General features: G+C 49.5%; 1 protein-coding gene and 2 gene segments (V, D, J or C); 2 read left to right on the plus strand and 1 right to left on the minus strand.

The window, feature by feature from the left end:
* Tedc1 (tubulin epsilon and delta complex 1) overlaps window positions 1-17,511 on the minus strand; it is a 520,546-nt gene that overhangs the window by 358,754 nt on the left and 144,281 nt on the right. The gene's annotated exons all lie outside the window — the stretch shown is intronic.
* The window catches only part of LOC142835326 (Ig alpha chain C region-like), a 178,569-nt gene that overhangs the window by 110,151 nt on the left and 50,907 nt on the right, over window positions 1-17,511 (plus strand).
* On the plus strand, window positions 2,571-4,057 carry LOC142835327 (Ig gamma-1 chain C region secreted form-like). The segment is given in 4 exon segments: window positions 2,571-2,861; window positions 3,056-3,094; window positions 3,207-3,527; window positions 3,629-4,057. Coding segments are annotated over 4 exon segments (756 nt in total).

Here is a 17,511-nt window from a genome sequence, read left to right on the forward strand (position 1 = left end):
GGGCTGAGGTGGGTGAGGGTGGGAGCATGGGCTGAGCAGGTACTGGGGGTTGAGGTGGGTGAGGGTGGGAGCATGGGCTGAGCAGGTACTGGGGGGCTGAAGTAGGTGAGGGTGGGGGCATGGGCTGAGCAGGTACTGGGGGGCTGAGGTGGGTGAGGGTGGGAGCATGGGCTGAGCTGGTACTGGGGAGCTGAGATAGGTGAGAGTATAAGATATTCCAGCTGTTAAACAAAGGGAAACCAGACAGGTGAGAATGTGGGGGAGCAGACTGAGGAGCCTCCCAGACCACCCTAGCAGGACCTGTATACTGCCAGGAGCTATATTAACTGCCCGTAACAATCACTCTGCTGGGTACCAAGGGCAGGGTTTGAGGCTGCGTTGAAATGGTAGGCAATGGACTGTTTGTGGGACCCCTGGCAGTGGGACCAGGATCAACCTTGGTGTATGAGCTGCCTTTTTGGACCCCATTCCATTTGGTGGAATGCCTTACTCAGCCTCGATGCAGGGGAGAGTGTCTTGGTTCTGCCTCAACTGACTGTCCCATGCTTTGTTAACTCCCCATGGGAGGCATTACCCTTTCTGAGGAGAGGATAGGGGGTGGCTTGGGGAGAGGTGAAGGGAAGTGAGGAGAGAGAAAGGAGCGGAGGGAGGGGAAAATGTGGTTTGCATGTAAAATGAATAAAAAATTTAAAAAAAGAAAAAGAAAAGGTAGGCAAGGTAAAAGACCAATGACAGAGGGGAGGGCTCAACTATCCTTACTTCACACTGAGAGTGAGAAAAGGAGAAACTAGGAAGGGTAAAAAGCCCAGAGGTGAAGGCTGGAGCTGATCCAACTGTCTGCTGTGATGGGGACAGGCCTGAAGGTATGTTGGCTGGTGAAATCAGGGAGGTTGATCCAACAGAACAAAGAGGGCCTAGTAGAGCAAGAAAATTCTGGAACTGGAATCAGTAGAAGCCTGCAAGGCCCACAGAGTCCAGGAGATCATAAGAGAGAGAAGAGGGCAGAACAGGAAACTCCTTGAGAGAGAGGAGGTACCCCTAGGGGCTCAGGAAGCAAGCCCAGTGCAGGCGATATTGGGGCTAGGGGAAGGCTGGATAGGCAGCAGGCAGTCCCAAGAGCATAGAGGGCAAGAGGCAGACAGGAAAGTGGATCAGGTCTAACAGGGCCACCTGAGATACTCAGGACAGAGAAAACTAAAGGAGCACTGCGTGCAGAAAGAGCTGCACTGATGAAGGCAGCAAGAACAGCTAAAGGCTTAGAGATAACCAGTCCTGGGGGTGGAGGAGTTAGAAAGGGCCTCTGGCCAAGCAAGAACCCAGATAGGCAAGGGTCCTAGGGCTGGCATTACCAAAGGATTTGAATGGACTGCAGTTCTCGAGTCAGGGATGCTAGCTATGATCCTGGGGGGTTATGGAAGCAGGAAAACCAAACCTGTGCCAACAACATACATACCAGGGTCAGCTTACAGAAGAAAGAGAGGGTGACGTCTAGAACCTGGAAAGGGGATGTCAGAGCTAAGATGTAGGAGAGACCAGCAAAGCTCTGGAGATAACAGGAGGAACCAAGGATAGAGAGGACAGTGGTTCTGGCCAGCTTCATGAAGAATGGGGACGTTTTCCAACTTCAAAGGCTGAAGGATGCTGACAAAGGAAAGGGACTTCTCTAGGATCTGGCAACACAAGTACCATGCAAAGGGAAAACCCAGGACAGTGTGAAGAACAAGACTGGAAGAGATGGAAAGCCAAGACTGAGCTCACCAGGGTCTCGTCAGTATGACTACATGGCAGGGAGGTAGCAAGGTGCTGGCCAGTCAGGACAGGACAGGACAGAGCTGCCCGCACTGAGAACCTGTAAGGTGGGAATGTTGGTGGTGAACTGTAAGAGCTGAAAGGAAGGCAAGAGGAGGGGATATGGTACAAAGCAGTGGCCAAGAGTACGCATTTAGGAGCCTAGACTGACTTGAGAGGGGATAGGTAGAGAAGGTTGTGGATGGGCAAGATGCGGGTCCAGACCCAGGAGTAGAGAGAGAGTGCTAACCCTACTTAGTTCAAAGTCAACTAGAGAAGACACCATCTGCACAGCAAAGCTATGGCCAGAGCTCTGGGACTGTGGAGAGTTCAGGGAACCTAGGAACATGGGCCATCAGTCAACCACCAACCCACCAAGGCAGGAGCAAGCAGCCTAGGAGTTGGCAAGAGCCAACATGGTTGGATAGGCAATACCAAGAAGGGGCTACAGACTGCAAGACTGTGCTGGCTTCAGTTTGTCATTCAATATTGCCCTGATTGTATGAAGCCATATGGCCTAGGCATAAGAGACCAAAGAGTGGGAGCCTACAGTAGACAGCTGGTATAGCAGTTTTCTGAAAGTGTGTTAGGAATGGGTCTGTGCTCAAAGTACCTCAGGCCTGACCTAACCTGGTGATCCTGACATTCACCAAGCCAATTCTTGGATATTGCCTACACCATATAGAGAACCAGAGCCTTGGTAGGGGTGAAAGAAGAGGCCTTCTAGAGGCTTGGGTCAGCCATGTCTGACAGCATGACTACATAGACCCCTTTTCTTGCAGCCACAACAACAGCTCCATCTGTCTATCCACTGGCTCCTGCATGTGGAGGCCCAACTGGCTCCACAGTGACCCTGGGATGCCTGGTCAAGGGCTATTTCCCTGAGCCGGCGACTGTAACCTGGAACTCTGGAAGCCTGACCAGCGGTGTGCACATCTTCCCATCAGTCCTGGATTCTGGGCTCTACTCCCTCAGCAGCTCAGTGACTGTGCCCTCCAGCATGTGGCCCAGCCAGGCCATCACCTGCAATGTCGCCCACCCGGCCAGCAGCACCAAGGTGGACAAGAAAATTGGTGAGAGAACGAGCAGGGGAAGAGTGGTTCAGGCTTAAGACATTTGCCTACCTAGACCAATCCAGGTTGGGCAGCCATCACCAGGGAGCGGACATCAGCTCAGGGTAGCAGGAGATCCTGTCTGTGTTCCCTTTTTTGCATCTTGGTGCCTTCTCATCTCCAAACTCCAGTAACACTCAGTCTTCTCTCTGCAGGGCATGGGACAGACCCTTGCAAGCCTTGCACATGTCCAGGTAAGTCTACAGGCCATTTACTCCAGCCCTGTATATAAGTGACCTAAGTAGTGTCCATATTCAAGAATGGTCCAGGTATTGGCCTATTTCCATCTTTCTTCTTCATCTACAGGCCCAGAAATATCATCTGTCTTCATCTTCCCACCAAAGCTCAAGGATGTACTCACAATCACTCTGGAACCCAAGATCACATGTGTTGTGGTAGACATTAGTCAGGATGATCCCGAGGTCCAGTTCAGCTGGTTTGTAGATGGCAAGGAAGTACACGATGTTCAGAAACAGCCCCGGGAGCCGCAGTTCAACAGCACCTTCCGAGAAGTCAGTGTCCTCCCCATCTTACACCAGGACTGGCTAAATGGCAAGGAGTTCAAATGCAGGGTCAACAGGGAAGACTTCCCTGCCCCCATCGAAAAAACCATCTCCAAAACTATGGGTGAGAATTGCAAAGTGGATGATGTAGTAGCAGCAATACATGAACAGACTTCTACCCTGTCAGTGACCTCTGTGCTGACTATTTATTCTCTGTACCCACAGGGCAACTTCGCGTTCCGCAGGTATACACCATGCCCCCACCCAAGGAGCAGCTGACCAAGAATCAAGTCAGTCTCACCTGCATGATAACTGGTTTCTACCCTGCAGACATTGATGTAGAATGGAAGAGGAATGGACAACCAGAGAAGAACTACAAGAACACCCCACCCGTCTTGGACACAAATGAGTCTTTCTTCCTCTACAGCAAGTTCGATGTGAAAAAGAGTGATTGGGAGAGTGGAGATACTTTCGTCTGCTCTGTGGTACATGAGGCCCTGCACAACCACCACACAGAGAAGAATCTCTCCTACACTCCTGGTAAATGAGCCCAGTGTCTTGTGAGCCCTCTGGTCCTAAGGGATGCTGATACCCACCTCCACCCCTTCACTGTGTAAATAAAGCACCCAGCACTGCCCTGGGACCCTGCAAAAATGTTCTGGTTCTTTCTGACACATAGAATATTCCTACGTCATGGGCTGTGGCAACTCCAGGGTTTGAGGTCTTGAATTAACACTAGGGAGAAAAAATGTGAGCCTGTACTGCCAGACTCAGCACTCTTGAATTTGCCTGGCCTGAAAAGAACCTATTCCTCACTGGAAAGGCTTATCCTTAGGCAGGGTCTCTCACTTGCCCTCCCTCTAACTAGCAGTTCATCTGTTCTGGGCCCAGAGATGCACCTAAGACACCCACGAAGAAAGGGACACACAAACCCCATCTCCTCAGTCTGTCCTTGCCTCCCTCCCTGTCCAAGGATATCTCTGAGTGCACTGAAAAAATATATGTGGTCATAGGCATTCAGACAGACCCTGGTTGTACCTCTGCTCTATCCAGGAAGCTTTGCAGGGGCTAGGTCTTGCCATATGTTGAGAACAAAGGTATCTCTCGCTGCCCATGAGAGAGACTGTCAGATGTTCACATGAATCCAGACCTATTAGAACCAATCTGCTGGCAACACCCAGCCCACAAGGCCCATACGTGTACACACACACACACACACACACACATGCACACACAACTGGGCCCTCATGTGGGCATCTCGCACAATACTCAAAGTTCAAAGGGAATCAGGTCTTTTCACATGGCCCTCCTCAGCATACACAAGAGGGTTGACTGAGACAGATACAACATTTCTCTGCCGAAGATGCCCACACCCTCCTCTTACACACAAAAATCCTCTCAAGCCCAGTCTGTTCCTGGACCTCAGGCCTACCTCACGCAACTATTCCAAAGCTGTATAACACAGTTCACTTCCCAGTGTGGACTTTGTCTGAAGTCCAGGCAGCACCAGGCACAGACTCTGCCATCACTCTGGCATTCTGGACTTAGTCACCAGAGGACAAACAAAAGACCAGGCAAGCTACACAGTCACTACCCACAAGAGTCGCAGGCTCTGACTAGCCTAGCCAGTCCCAGAACTGAGGAGTTGAGCAAACAGAATGGTCTCCTACACAGTCCAGGCCATCAGATCTAGTGTGTCTGCCTGAGCCCAGAAACAAAAGTGGAACACTTTTGGGAACTGAGGTTTCTGGTCCAAAGAGAGCAGACATAAAGCTGGCCCCAGGAAGGGTCTGCTGGCCCAGCCCAGCTGGCCCTTTCTCCTCTGCCTCCATGCGGATCCACTTGCCACATAGGGAATCCCTCCCAGTTACACCCTGTTGGGACGAACACTGACTGCCCTTCTCTGTCCAGAGCTGGAACTGGACGACAACTGTGCTGAGGCCCTGGACGGGGAGCTGGACGGGCTCTGGACGACCATCACGATCTTCATCACCCTCTTCCTGCTCAGCGTGTGCTACAGTGCCACGGTCACACTCTTCAAGGTCAGCCGCACCTTCCGTCCCCACAGTGTCCATACTGTCCTCACACTGCTTCCAATCCGTCCCCATGCTGTCCCCATACTGTCCCATGTCACCTCTCCATGTTCCCAGCTTGTCCTCTTGCTGTCTCTACTCTGTCCCCCCCCCCCCCAGTGCCCCATGGCTTTGCTTGCTGCCCCATGTTGTCACACTGCTTCCATGGCACGGTCCCTCACACTATCCCTGTGATGTCCTAGGCCCCACGCTGTCCCGTGCTATTTGTCACTTGTTACACGCTTGCAATGCTGTCTACCCTGCTGTGTTGACGCAGACTCCACAATGTCCGGTGCCATCTCCACGATGCACCAAACTATCTCGGTTCTGTCCTATGCTGTCCCCATGCTGCCCCACATTGTCCCTTGCTAGCCACTGTGCTTTTCCATGTCGATGTCTGTACGTTCATGCTACCCTTACTGTCTCATACTAACCCCGTTATCTCCCAAAATTGTCCGCACACTGAACCCTGCTGCCCCATAATGTTCCCGTGCTGTCCCCAGCCCTGTCCCTACACCAGTGCTACAATGACCCTCTTAATTCTTGTGTTGCTCCCACACTGCCCTGTGCTATTTCCCATGGTGTCCCACGCTGCTGTATCTTGGGCTGTCCCTACACTCACCTATAATGTATCATGTACCCTGTCCTGTCCTTCCGCCACACCCCACTCTCTCACCGTTCTCCCTACTCAGTGTCTACATTGTCTGCACACTGCCCATGTTGTATCCTCAGCCTGGCCCCATGCTGTCCAAAACTCTATTCCATACTATTCCCACACTGTATCCCCGACATACACCCCCTTCTATCCCCTCTGGTCCCCATGCTGTCCTCCAGACTCCAACATGGTTTGAGAGGAGCTCCAGCAGTGGGTACTCGCCTACCTGTATAGAGGGGACTTCAGGTGAGATAGTCCTTGGTTTACCCACAGGATAGAGTGCAGGCCTGACCTTTGTCTTCCCCATCCTGCCCCACAGGTAAAGTGGATCTTCTCCTCAGTGATGGGACTGAAGCAGACACTGGCTCCTGACTACAAGAACATGATCGGACAAGGGCCTTAGGCCATCTCCTATAATGGGCAGAGGGTTTCCTGGGTCCAGAAGGATCCTGTCCACCATGTCAATCAGCCTAACTCAGATCACACTGCCCACACATGCTTCACTATCCTCTAACCCTGAGACCCAGCCACCCTCAGTTCTTCCCTCGTTGGAGGACCATGTGAAGAGTATATTCTGTCCCAGGAAACAGCCAACAGGACCTAAAACACCATCACAGCAGCAGCCAAGATACTGGATGGGGCCAGAAGGGCCATAGTTTCCTCAACAGTGTATCCAGACAGTTGGCACAGAAGAAGAGACAAGTGCCCACACTGTCTGTGTCCAACTGGAAAGGGACCAACCTTGGAGCCAGCCATGTTCAAATTATCCTCTAAAACACAGGGATTCCTGACAGAAGAGGCAGTTTTCAAATCCCCAAGAGTAGACATCTTTCAACCAAGCCAGGAGGACCAAGGCGACCATGACCCAGATGAAGCTCACTGGAGTTATTCCAGTGGCCTTTGCATCGCCTATGTCTAGCCAGGCTCCTTTTGACCTATTCCATGAACGCTGGGATAAGGAAAAGGCCTGTGTTTCTCAGGGTCTTGGAACCTGAGAGCCTTCCAAAGATTGGGTTCCTTGTGTGGATCCCTCTTCTGGACACTGGTTCAACATACTGGATTCTCATACCCTGACCCCACAGCCTTGAGACCCGGACACTGCCCCCTCTCTGAATATCTCAACTACACTCTGGACACCTAGCAGAAGAGGGCCTGGACTTCATGGCTTCTGTGTGGCTGTGGCAGGAACAGGCACAGAGGACACTGTTCAGGGACTGGGTGACCAGCAAGGGCCTCCTGGAGAGGGGCCTGATGAGCAGGTTCCAATCAGGCCAGAAGAAAGAAGGCAAAGAGCAATCGTGTCGAGGGACACGGAAAAGATTAATGGTACAGCAGGCTCATACTCCAGGCCTGGTACCTGCTCAGGACACTTACAGCAGTTAATAAGAGTTGGAGGAGAAGCCCAAGGAATTGTCATGGCCTGAAGCACTATCTACTGATGTGTGGAGTAGATCTACAGAGGCCCAATGCCTGCTTCTCCATCATTTCTCAGCCAATGAAGACACAGTGGGTACCTGCCATTCCATGACTGGGAGGAAGTTCTCAGAGGGCTTGGGGCTTTGGCTTTATCTGATTTCCTGGAGATCCTTGATACATCTAAGATCTCTCTCTAGTTTGATTTTGTTTGTTCGGTTTTGTTTTTGTTTTTTGACAATAAAACATTCTTTAGAAATTCTACAAGCACTGTGTTCTTCCTATGTGGACCGGCCCTGACATTCAGGAACAAGGTACAATTAGGCAGCCCAGTGACCCATGCAGGCCCCTCTACCTCTCTCCTGGTCATGTGTTCTCCCAGGCTTCCCCTAGTGGGCCCTTCACTGCTGGGTTTAGCTCTACCACCTCAAACCACGAGGCCCTCAGCCTTTCCTCACTACAAGTAGCTTCTTCCCAGCCTGAGGCTAGCCTGAAGCCCAGGGTGTCCCCCAAGCTGGCCAGGCAAAGCCTCCAAACCAGACACACAAACTGAGAAGCATGTGGCCTTCAGTGACATTGAGCTGCTATGGACTCAGCAAAGGACAGGGATTCATTCAGCTGCCTCCATACCTGATGTTTATTGTCTCAAGTCCTAGTAGAAGCCCCAGACCAGGTGTTGACAGGGTGGGTTCTCAGCAGGGCTCTGCTTGGCTTCTCCTCCGTGTTCTCACAGGCCATCCGTGTGTGTGTGTTTGTGTGTGTTTGTGTGTGTGTGTGTCCCCATCTCTCCTCATAAGTGCACAGTCAGGCTGGAGGAGGCACACCCTAACCCGCACTATAACTTCCCTGTTTAAGAACCTGTCTGTGCCAGGCAATGGTGGTGCACGCCTTTGATCCCAGCACTCATGAGGCAGAGGCAGGCAGATCTCTTTGAGTTTGAGGCCAGCCTGGTCTACAAAGCAAGTTCCAGGACAGCCAGAGCAGCTATACAGAGACACCCTTTCTCGAGAAAAGAAAAAGAAAAGATCCTGTCTGCAAACATAGGCACAGTCTAAGTCCTAGGGACCTATATATCGACTGGTAAATCTGTTGAGGACAGAATCTAGCCCATGATAGCTTGCCCAATGGCCCCTAAAAGTTCATATCTTTTCTACATACAATGTCCCCTATGCTGATATCCCAACGTCTCACCCATCCAGCGCTCAGCTATATTCCAAATATCCTCCAAATGTCTGCTAGTTAGGGAAGGGTGAGATGTGGATGAGACACTTTCGGGGTCAGTTTCAGACCATAGCTGTCAGGATGGAGGTCAAGGCAGTAGGCACAGAGCAGATATTTACACCATGATCAGCTGAGCATATGCTCGGGTTCAAAGGCAGATTGTAGACGGAGCTCGTGCTGTGGAGAAGATGGTCCATGGTAATCCTCTCCCACTAGCTCAGTGATAACACCCTTTCTATAGGCTGCCCAGTGTCTCGGTGCTGCGTGAGTCTGCATCCCACCACAGCTGGATTCTGTCTTCACATGGAGAGCAGGAGACCCAGACAGACTCCATGGCCTGACGCATCCCTGTAGAGGGATATCTGGGCCCAGGAAGATGTTTCTGAAATATAAGGGTTAGCATCCATGGAAAGAGAAGATACACAATCAAAGACCTCCTTAGTTGACACCCCAAGAGTCTGTGCCAGGTGCTGGCTGGGCAGTGAGTTCTCAGGTGGAATTTGGTAGCCGACATGTCCTAAGGCATATCCTTGATGGTTAGAGACTGTTCTTATCTATATAAGCTCTAGCTGTGGCTACACGAGGGAGCTCAGCTGGGTTGGACTGGTCAGGAGAGGATCTTTTCAGCACAGCTACAGTCGGTGCAGAATCCAAACTGGCCTATGCCACCACAGCGTATGGTGCTGGGCAAGACTTGAGGAGCAGCAGATTCCCGAGAATGGCTGCCATGGAAACCGTAGGGAGGTGGGCAGAGGAGGCAGTGAATCTGTGCCTCATGCACAGAGAGATGCAGGGACCTGGGCTTCGGTCATGTACACTGGACAACTGATGAAAAGCTCTGCGCTAGGGACACAGAACTGGGAGTGAAGGCAATGGAACCTGGAGCACCAAGAGGACAGCTCTGCCTTAGCCCTGAGGAAAACAGTTTAATCCTCCACAGACTTTCTGCTTTATGTGACCAAACCAACCTCCCTACAAAGTAAGGGAGATAAGTCATAGAGATTTTTATTTTAGAGACCATTTGGGCCTGGGATAATTTTGCTACTCTGATATATATAGTGAATTAAAACTTCCATTTTGTCTCATAGCTCAAGTGTACAATCCACCACTGCAAGCATCTTAGTTTCATTTCTGTTGCTGTGTTAAAACAGAAGCGGTCGCAGCTTTATTCAGCCTGCAGTTTGAGGTTGCAGTCTGTTGCTGTGATCAGGGAAAGCAGGAGCTTGAGGCAGCTAGTCACATCCACAGTCGAGAACAGAGAGAGTGGACGCATGCTCACTCGGTGACACATGAAGTTAGGAAGAAAATGTGGTGGGGATAGAAGAGGAAGTATGGGATGGATTTTATCAAACAGTATATGTATGTGTGAAATCCTCAAACAGTGAAGAAAAATAATGCAGGAATAACTCAGCAGGCAAAGGCACCATGCATGAAGTGTGATGGTGAAAACCTGTGTGTTGAAAATCCAGGAACTGAACTTGGTCACCAGGACACATGTGGTAGAAGTAAAAACAATCAAATTATTCCCCAAAGTTACCCTCCTACCTCCATATGTACACCATGGCATGTGCACACACAAAGAGAAACACAAACATGCATGGACACACTCAACACAAACACAACACACATATAAAAACATACATACACACACTCATGCACACACATACATAGACACACATAAACACACATGCATTTTTTTAAGGACTACATCCTATATCTATCTTTCTGCAGGTACTTGTGCTCACACTCCTGTCTTTGCCAAACAGCATATTTTCCTCATCTCTACATTCTGCTTTCTGCTTTCAGTGTAACTCTGGCTATGAAAGTGAGTCACAAACATGCCCAACCTCAGTGTGATACTGACTTGAAATTTCCTCCACCAAACAAATTACTTCTTCCCTCTGAACATAGTCAGAGGCTTTTCGAGAATGTAACACAGATCTCCAGGTCAGTCTTGATGGAAACTTGTCCCCTTCGCAACCTCATGAGCTGGATCCTTGCTGTCTACAGTCCCTTTTTAATGTTTGCCTGCACTGGGCTTTCTCTTCCTGTAACATCCACGTAAGTTATCCTTAAAGGTGCCCCCATCTTTTCCTCTGTGCACAAATCCATCCATCTTACTTTTTAAGTTCCTAGACTGGGTATATTCTGAGAAAGCATTTGTTTACAGTCAGAGAATTATATATTTCCCATAACTCCTTCTGCTCTGGTTATTGATGTCATTGGTCCTTAACTTGTGTTTAGCCCTTTATAATGACCAAACCCCCCCCCAAATTCTTTCATTCTCATTCTCTCTCTGACTCTCTCTCTCTCTCTCTCTCTCTCTCTCTCTCTCTCTCTCTCTCTCTCTCTTTCTCTCTCTCTCTCTCTCCTCCCCATTCTTTGGGGGGGAGAAGGAAGAAGAGAGAGAAAGAAGGAGGGAGGAAGAGAGAGGAAGAAAGAGAGGTGTATAGGAGTCTGTGAAGGCCAGAAAGGGCATGTGATCCCTTGAAGCTGGAGTTACAGAAGGTTGTGAACCCCCTGGCATGGGTACTGAGAACCTGAGAACAAGACTCAGGTCTTCTACAAGAGCAACATGTGCTCTTAACTGTTGAGCCATTTCTCCAGCACCCCGATTTTTCTTTTGAGGCCTTGTATGTCATCCAGAATAAACTCAGTCAATACATATTCAATGCAACCCAGCACGGACAGAACAACCAAGTTAGAGACTTGGAGGACTGAGCATCCTTCCAGCTGGGCACTGGGATCTGGTTTCTGCTAGGTGAGAGACTCCATCTTCAAAATGAAGAAATCGAGTCTGCTAGGCCCTAGAGTAGGCCTGAGCCCTGGCTTTCGGTGTGGGCAAGCGTGTGTCCTGTTTGTTACCACAGCTAGAAACAGATGCTTCTGCTGAGAAGCTGCCTGTGAGGAGGCTGTTGATACAGACGAGTTGTGAAGCGTGGTAACCACCACAACCCACATGACAGGCTGTTACAGACTGTGGCTTTGGTGCCGGGAAAGGCATCCACCACCAGTCCTACAGAGGCTCCAGTGCAGCAAGGCCATCACATGCCTGGAGCAGATGGATTTCAATCAACACTTCTATGACACAAGAAGGGACTCATGCGGCAGCATTCCCTTGTGTTGCTGTCAAGATGGGGAACTCACGCAGCAAGACTACGGCTGTGTTTGAGAACCTTGGCACCAGAAGGGTTTGCTAAAGGAGTATCACAGCATCATTGTACACTTTTATCTTCTAGCTGGAGAAAACCTCCAATACAGACTCTCAGGACAAACTAGGCAGCTTCCATCCCCAAGACAGGCCATGAGTCTCCAGGGTTGCCCAGAGCTGTGTTATGGGGTCTCTGATGGGAAAAAAAAACCAAACCAGAAAGCCAGAGGTGACTCAGGTCAAGCAGAGCAATGGCCATAATCCCTCCAGGAAGACTTCTCCAATAGGCTGAGATAGGCAGGCTTAGGGAAAGGTGTCATCCAGGGTCTCAAATGGTTTTGTAAGCCTTGAGACATTTGTTGAGCAGCATGGTCATTTGTCTACTCATTGTTTCAGGTGTTTTTAGTGTGTGTGTGTGTGTGTGTGTGTGTGTGTGTGTGTGTGTGTACACGCACGCGCCCTGGGGAGCACATGCCACTGAACGCAGAAAAATCAGAGGAACTGCAAGAGTCAGTCCTCTCTACCATGTAAGTCCTAGTTATTAAACTCCAGTCATGGAGCTTGGCATCCTTACCTACTAAGCCATCTCACTGGCCCACTCTTACATTCATCCATTTATCTGGCTCTCCAGAGGCCAGTGTGTGCCCTTTGTCCTCCAATCCCTAGAGCCAGAACAGGAAGCGAATTGATACTGATGGACACACAAGAGAAGAAATAGTGCCAGAGATGATGCCAGGGCACAGAGAGACTGCCAGTACCAGGCAAAGGGTGAAACTCTGAGGACTGTCTTGGGAGTACTAGGGGATCAAGCAAGGCCTCTGGGGTAGCAGAGATCCAGCACTCCAGGCCAAGTGACCCTAGAGAGGTTTAATTTTTCTCTGCCATGACAAATGGATTCTTAGAAAGGACTATACCGACATGTGGGGCTAATGCGGAGCTGTGGTCAGCAGTTGGGGTTTGAAGTTGGGAGCCTCCATGGGAAGCCTGTGGGAAGGTGGACAATGCTATGGAAAGACTGGAGTCCTGCCGTAGAGGGCACTGGGATATGCTGGTCAGCTTGAAGGGTGATGGTCACTGCTAGGTCACAGATGCTCACAGGGCCTTACAGATCTGGTGTATCCGTGGCAGGGAGGAGAGGCTGTCAAGAAGGTACCCCAAAGCCCTCTGGGAGCTTTTGCTCTGTACCGCTTTCTGAGAGTCTCTCAGTTGGTACCCTGAAGCTTGCCAGGAACACAGACTTTTCCTGGGGGAGAGGCATTCCGCTGCTGCCAAGGGTCCCAGAATTTTTACTTTCTTATTTGAATTATTTCCCCTGAATAGCAAATAAAGTTCCCCTTGTTTTCCCTTCAATATCTTTCCACTCAATTCATGTAGGGTGGTGGACAAGAAACCAAGATAGGAAAAATTATCACTTCAATATAGTCCCAACTGCACACCCCAAGTAACCTACTTCCTCCGTTAGGCCCTCCATCACCACTTCCCAATGATGTCATCATATTCTGAATCCATCCACAGCAAGCTGACCCCCTGGTTAGTTCAGAGCTCTCAAGGTCTAAGCATCTCTGGCAAGCCCTGCATAGACAGGAGAAATGCCATCGCTTAATCCAGTCAAGGTGACAGCCAAATGAACCATCTCATCAGAGAAGGAAGAATCTCGTTACAAGTTCACAATATCAGCTCCTGCCTCGGTTTCCATCCTGCTGGCTTGTCCCAGGTATATCAAACTTATCAACCACGTATCGGCCCAACTGTGTGGCCAGTCCCTTAAGTCTTCAGCTCCTCCCCCATTCCGTCTGTAACCGGGTCTCTGTCTGTCTATAAAATCATCCTTCTGGAGTTGGAGCTTTATTCTGTGTGTCACCCATCTGTCTGTTGTCTGTCCTCCCCCTGTTGTCTGCATGCCCATCACCCCATTTCATCGTCCTCTATCTCTACCGTCTATGTTTATATCCACTATCCTCTATCATCCATCATCCGCCACTTGTTCTGCTTCTCTGAAGAACTTGAGTACTCATCTCTGGGACTCTGAAAGATGAAAAAGCCTATTGTGGTATCAGACAGGCATGATGATTGGACTGTGCTTGTTTGTAAGTTTGCTTCACGGGGGGACCAGCATTTGGATGGTGACTGTTTTAGTCAGTTATACCAGGGAAAACTGTGGTAACAAGGACTGCCTGGAGAAAAGTCTCCTTCTAGCAAGCTCGTCTCCACTAAGTTCTCTGTCTACTGTGATGTGTTATCTCTGGGACTTGGGTCCAAAGAACAGGTTATTTCTGGAACATGATTGGCCTGTGTCACACTCTGTCTTGGATGTCCACCTAGTCCCTAATCCACATATGACCCTGGTCAGAAGGTTCATTAGGAATCAGGGACCTGATGTTACTTTATAAGGGACCAGGAGCTTGATAGACTCACAGACATGGAGCTGGGGATCTTCATGTTGCCAATGTTCAGTTTTCATGGGGATAATGGACACCCATGATCATTGCATAGAAAAAATGCACAGAGAGTTATAATGTCAGAGGGCACTGAGTCCAGAAGGGAGTGTGGCCTAGGTATCACACAGATAAGAGAAACAGATGAGATTTTTAAAAAACACCTGGCAAGTCCTGTGCCCCTCAAAGCTCCCCAGGCCCTCTGCCCAATCATGTTCTTATAATTGGAAGTGGTCATCTGTTTCCTCTCCACCAGCATAGAAAAGGTCCGCTTCGCCTGCCGGGCAGGGTACATGAGATCACTGACCAAGCCCTTTCATTCTGTGAACTGACCATAGATAGCTCTGCTATTTCTATGAATTAACCAGAGATAGCGCCTGCCGGGCAGATGGTGTGGTGACCAGGGAGAAGATGGAGGTGGGGAATACAGGGATAGAGTGAGGTACAGCAAAGGAACATCATGGTGTAACGGAGCTTCAGTGTGAGGACAGAACGTGAGCAGAGTGTGAAAAAGAGTGAGAACAACTTGGAGGTCAGCGTCTGTAGCATGGGACAACAGGGATGTAGGGACGTGTGAGCACATGGTGGAGACATGAGGACAGCAAGTGAACGTCAAAGCTACTGGAGGACAGTGGCTCTCAACCTTCCTAATGCTTTGACCCTTTAATACAGTTCCATATGCTCTGGTGATCCCCAACCATAAAACTATCCCACTGATGCTTCATAACTGTAATTTTGCTACTGCTATGCATTGCAATTTAAATATCTGATATGCAGGATATCTGATATGTGACCCCCCCCCCCAAGGGCCATGACCTACAGGTTGAGAACCACTGCTCTAGGGGCTTACAGGGGACGCCATGTGGACGCACGAAGACAGTATGGGAACACTATGGAAGCAGCATGATGGCGATGTTATGATGGCCTGAGGCTGGTGTGGGGTCTTGTGAGGACATGGAGGGGCAGCAGGATACACAGCATAGGACATCATGGGACATTGGGTGAGATGGATGGAACAGTGTGGGACAGACGGGAAGCAGTGCAGGGAAAAAGTGGCTGACCTTGAAGAGTGTGACCGTGGCACTGTAGCACACGCTGAGCAGGAAGAGGGTGATGAAGATCGTGATGGTCGTCCAGAGCCCGTCCAGCTCCCCGTCCAGGGCCTCAGCACAGCTGTCGTCCAGTTCCAGCTCTGTATAGGGAGGGACAGTCAGTGTTCGTTCCAATGAGTTGGGACGGGGCAAGTCCTTATATGGCAGGTGGGTCAACAGGGAGCCTCAGGAGAAAGCACCGGCTGGACCAGGCCAGCAGACACTCCCTGTGGTCACCTTTCTGTCTTCTCTAGGCCAGCAGCCAAAGATCCCCCAACTGCTCCAGTCCAGACACAGCAGACCTGACGGCCACCGGGACTGTGTAGCGGCCCCTGCCTATCTGCTCCACCCCTCCGTTCTGAGACTGTCTGGGCTGAGTCCGGGCCCCTGACCCCTGACCCTCGCTGCCTGTTCTCATGTCCAGAAAGCCAAAGTGATGGCAGAGCCTGTGACTGGTGATGCCTGGGTTTCAGAGAAAGTCCACACTGGGGAGTGAACCAGGACACTCAAACATGTGGGGAGGGGGTTATTGCTGGAGTCCAGCTCCAGCGGGGTTCTGAGCCACAGGATGGAGATGTGAGGTTTTAGAAAATGAAGACACTGGCCACTGGTTGTCTTTTAAACCGATGGCATCAAATAACCCATTTTTATTTATACAAATAAACATGAGCAGTTTCGATGTGTTCCTCTTTAATCATTTTCCAAGAATCATTATCATTTACCCATTTTGGTTTTTGTCTTCCCCACTCCCTTGACATCACTGATCTTTACCCCATTCCGTTAACTTTTATATTGCAAGCCAAATGATTACATCTAGCCAGGCACATGTTATTCATACTATGCCATAGCCAGCAACAGACACGTGGTTACAAAAAAGGGATTCAAGCCTTATGATTAGTCCTTAACAATGTGAAACTTTTTATATTTTTATAATCAGCTGAGTGGATGCTGCCAAACCTAGGATATTATTTTCAAGTATAAGCTAATTTATCCCTGTATATCACTTTTATGTGGACAACAGTTATAATTCTATTCTTTATAAATTCTCAAAATGGTCATCATTACCTAACTCTAACTTTTGGGACCAAAGTTCTATTCTTCCTAGCAGTTTCTACGTGTACTTTTTACTTCCAAGGAAACTTGGAGTTTCCATTCATGTCCTGGCCCCAGAGACATGTCTGACCTTTCATTTCCTCTACCTTTTTCTTGTGTGTCCCCAGAAGTTCTTAATGCCATCTTGTAAGAAACTGTTCGCCATTGACCTGAGCTAGTGTCAGATATCACTGACACTGGATATCTGGAGAACCTGCATAGGCCCCAGCTAGGCCCTCTGAATGTGAGTGACAGTTCTATGACTTGGGAAGTCTGTGGGGCCACTAGCAGTGGGACCAGCATTTATCCCTCGTGCGCGAACTGACTTTTTTGGAGCCCATCCGCTACGGAGGGAAACCTTGCTCAGTCTTGATATGGGGGGAAAGGGCTTGGCCCTGCCTCAACTTGATATACCAGACTTTGCTGATTCCCCATGGGAGGCTTTATCCTTTCTGAGGATGGATGGGGGTTAAGTGGGGGGAAAAGTGGGGGGAAGCTGGAGGAGGGGAGGGAGGGGGAACTGTGGTTGGTATGTAAAATGGGAAAAAAATTAAAGAAAAAAGAAGAAGAAGAAGAAGAAGAAGAAGAAGAAGAAGAAGAAGAAGAAGAAGAAGAAGAAGAAGAAGAAGAAGAAAAGAAAATGTCTTCCAAGTTCTTAAGTTCTTTTGGATATTGTTATCTCTTTTTTAGAATAGTTAAGTAAACAGAATCATTCACCTTAGTGAGTTTCCTCTGCTTAGTCTGGATGACTACAAAGGCAGCCAGGGGAGACCAGAGAAACGGGTTCCTTCGAATGACTGTAGGGAGGCTTAATTTCTTTGTAGAAACTTTTAGAAAAATTATCAACTTTTTGTTCCCAGTAAACTCAGCTACAATCACACACCTGCCAAGGCAAAACTAAGAATACTCACAAGAGTAAGAACAGCGAAAGTTAAAGAGGCCTGAGCCCATGGGCCCCCTAAGATCTGCTCACAGGTC

This window comes from Microtus pennsylvanicus, chromosome 14, assembly GCF_037038515.1.
Source record: "Microtus pennsylvanicus isolate mMicPen1 chromosome 14, mMicPen1.hap1, whole genome shotgun sequence".
Taxonomy (NCBI): Eukaryota; Metazoa; Chordata; class Mammalia; order Rodentia; family Cricetidae; genus Microtus; species Microtus pennsylvanicus.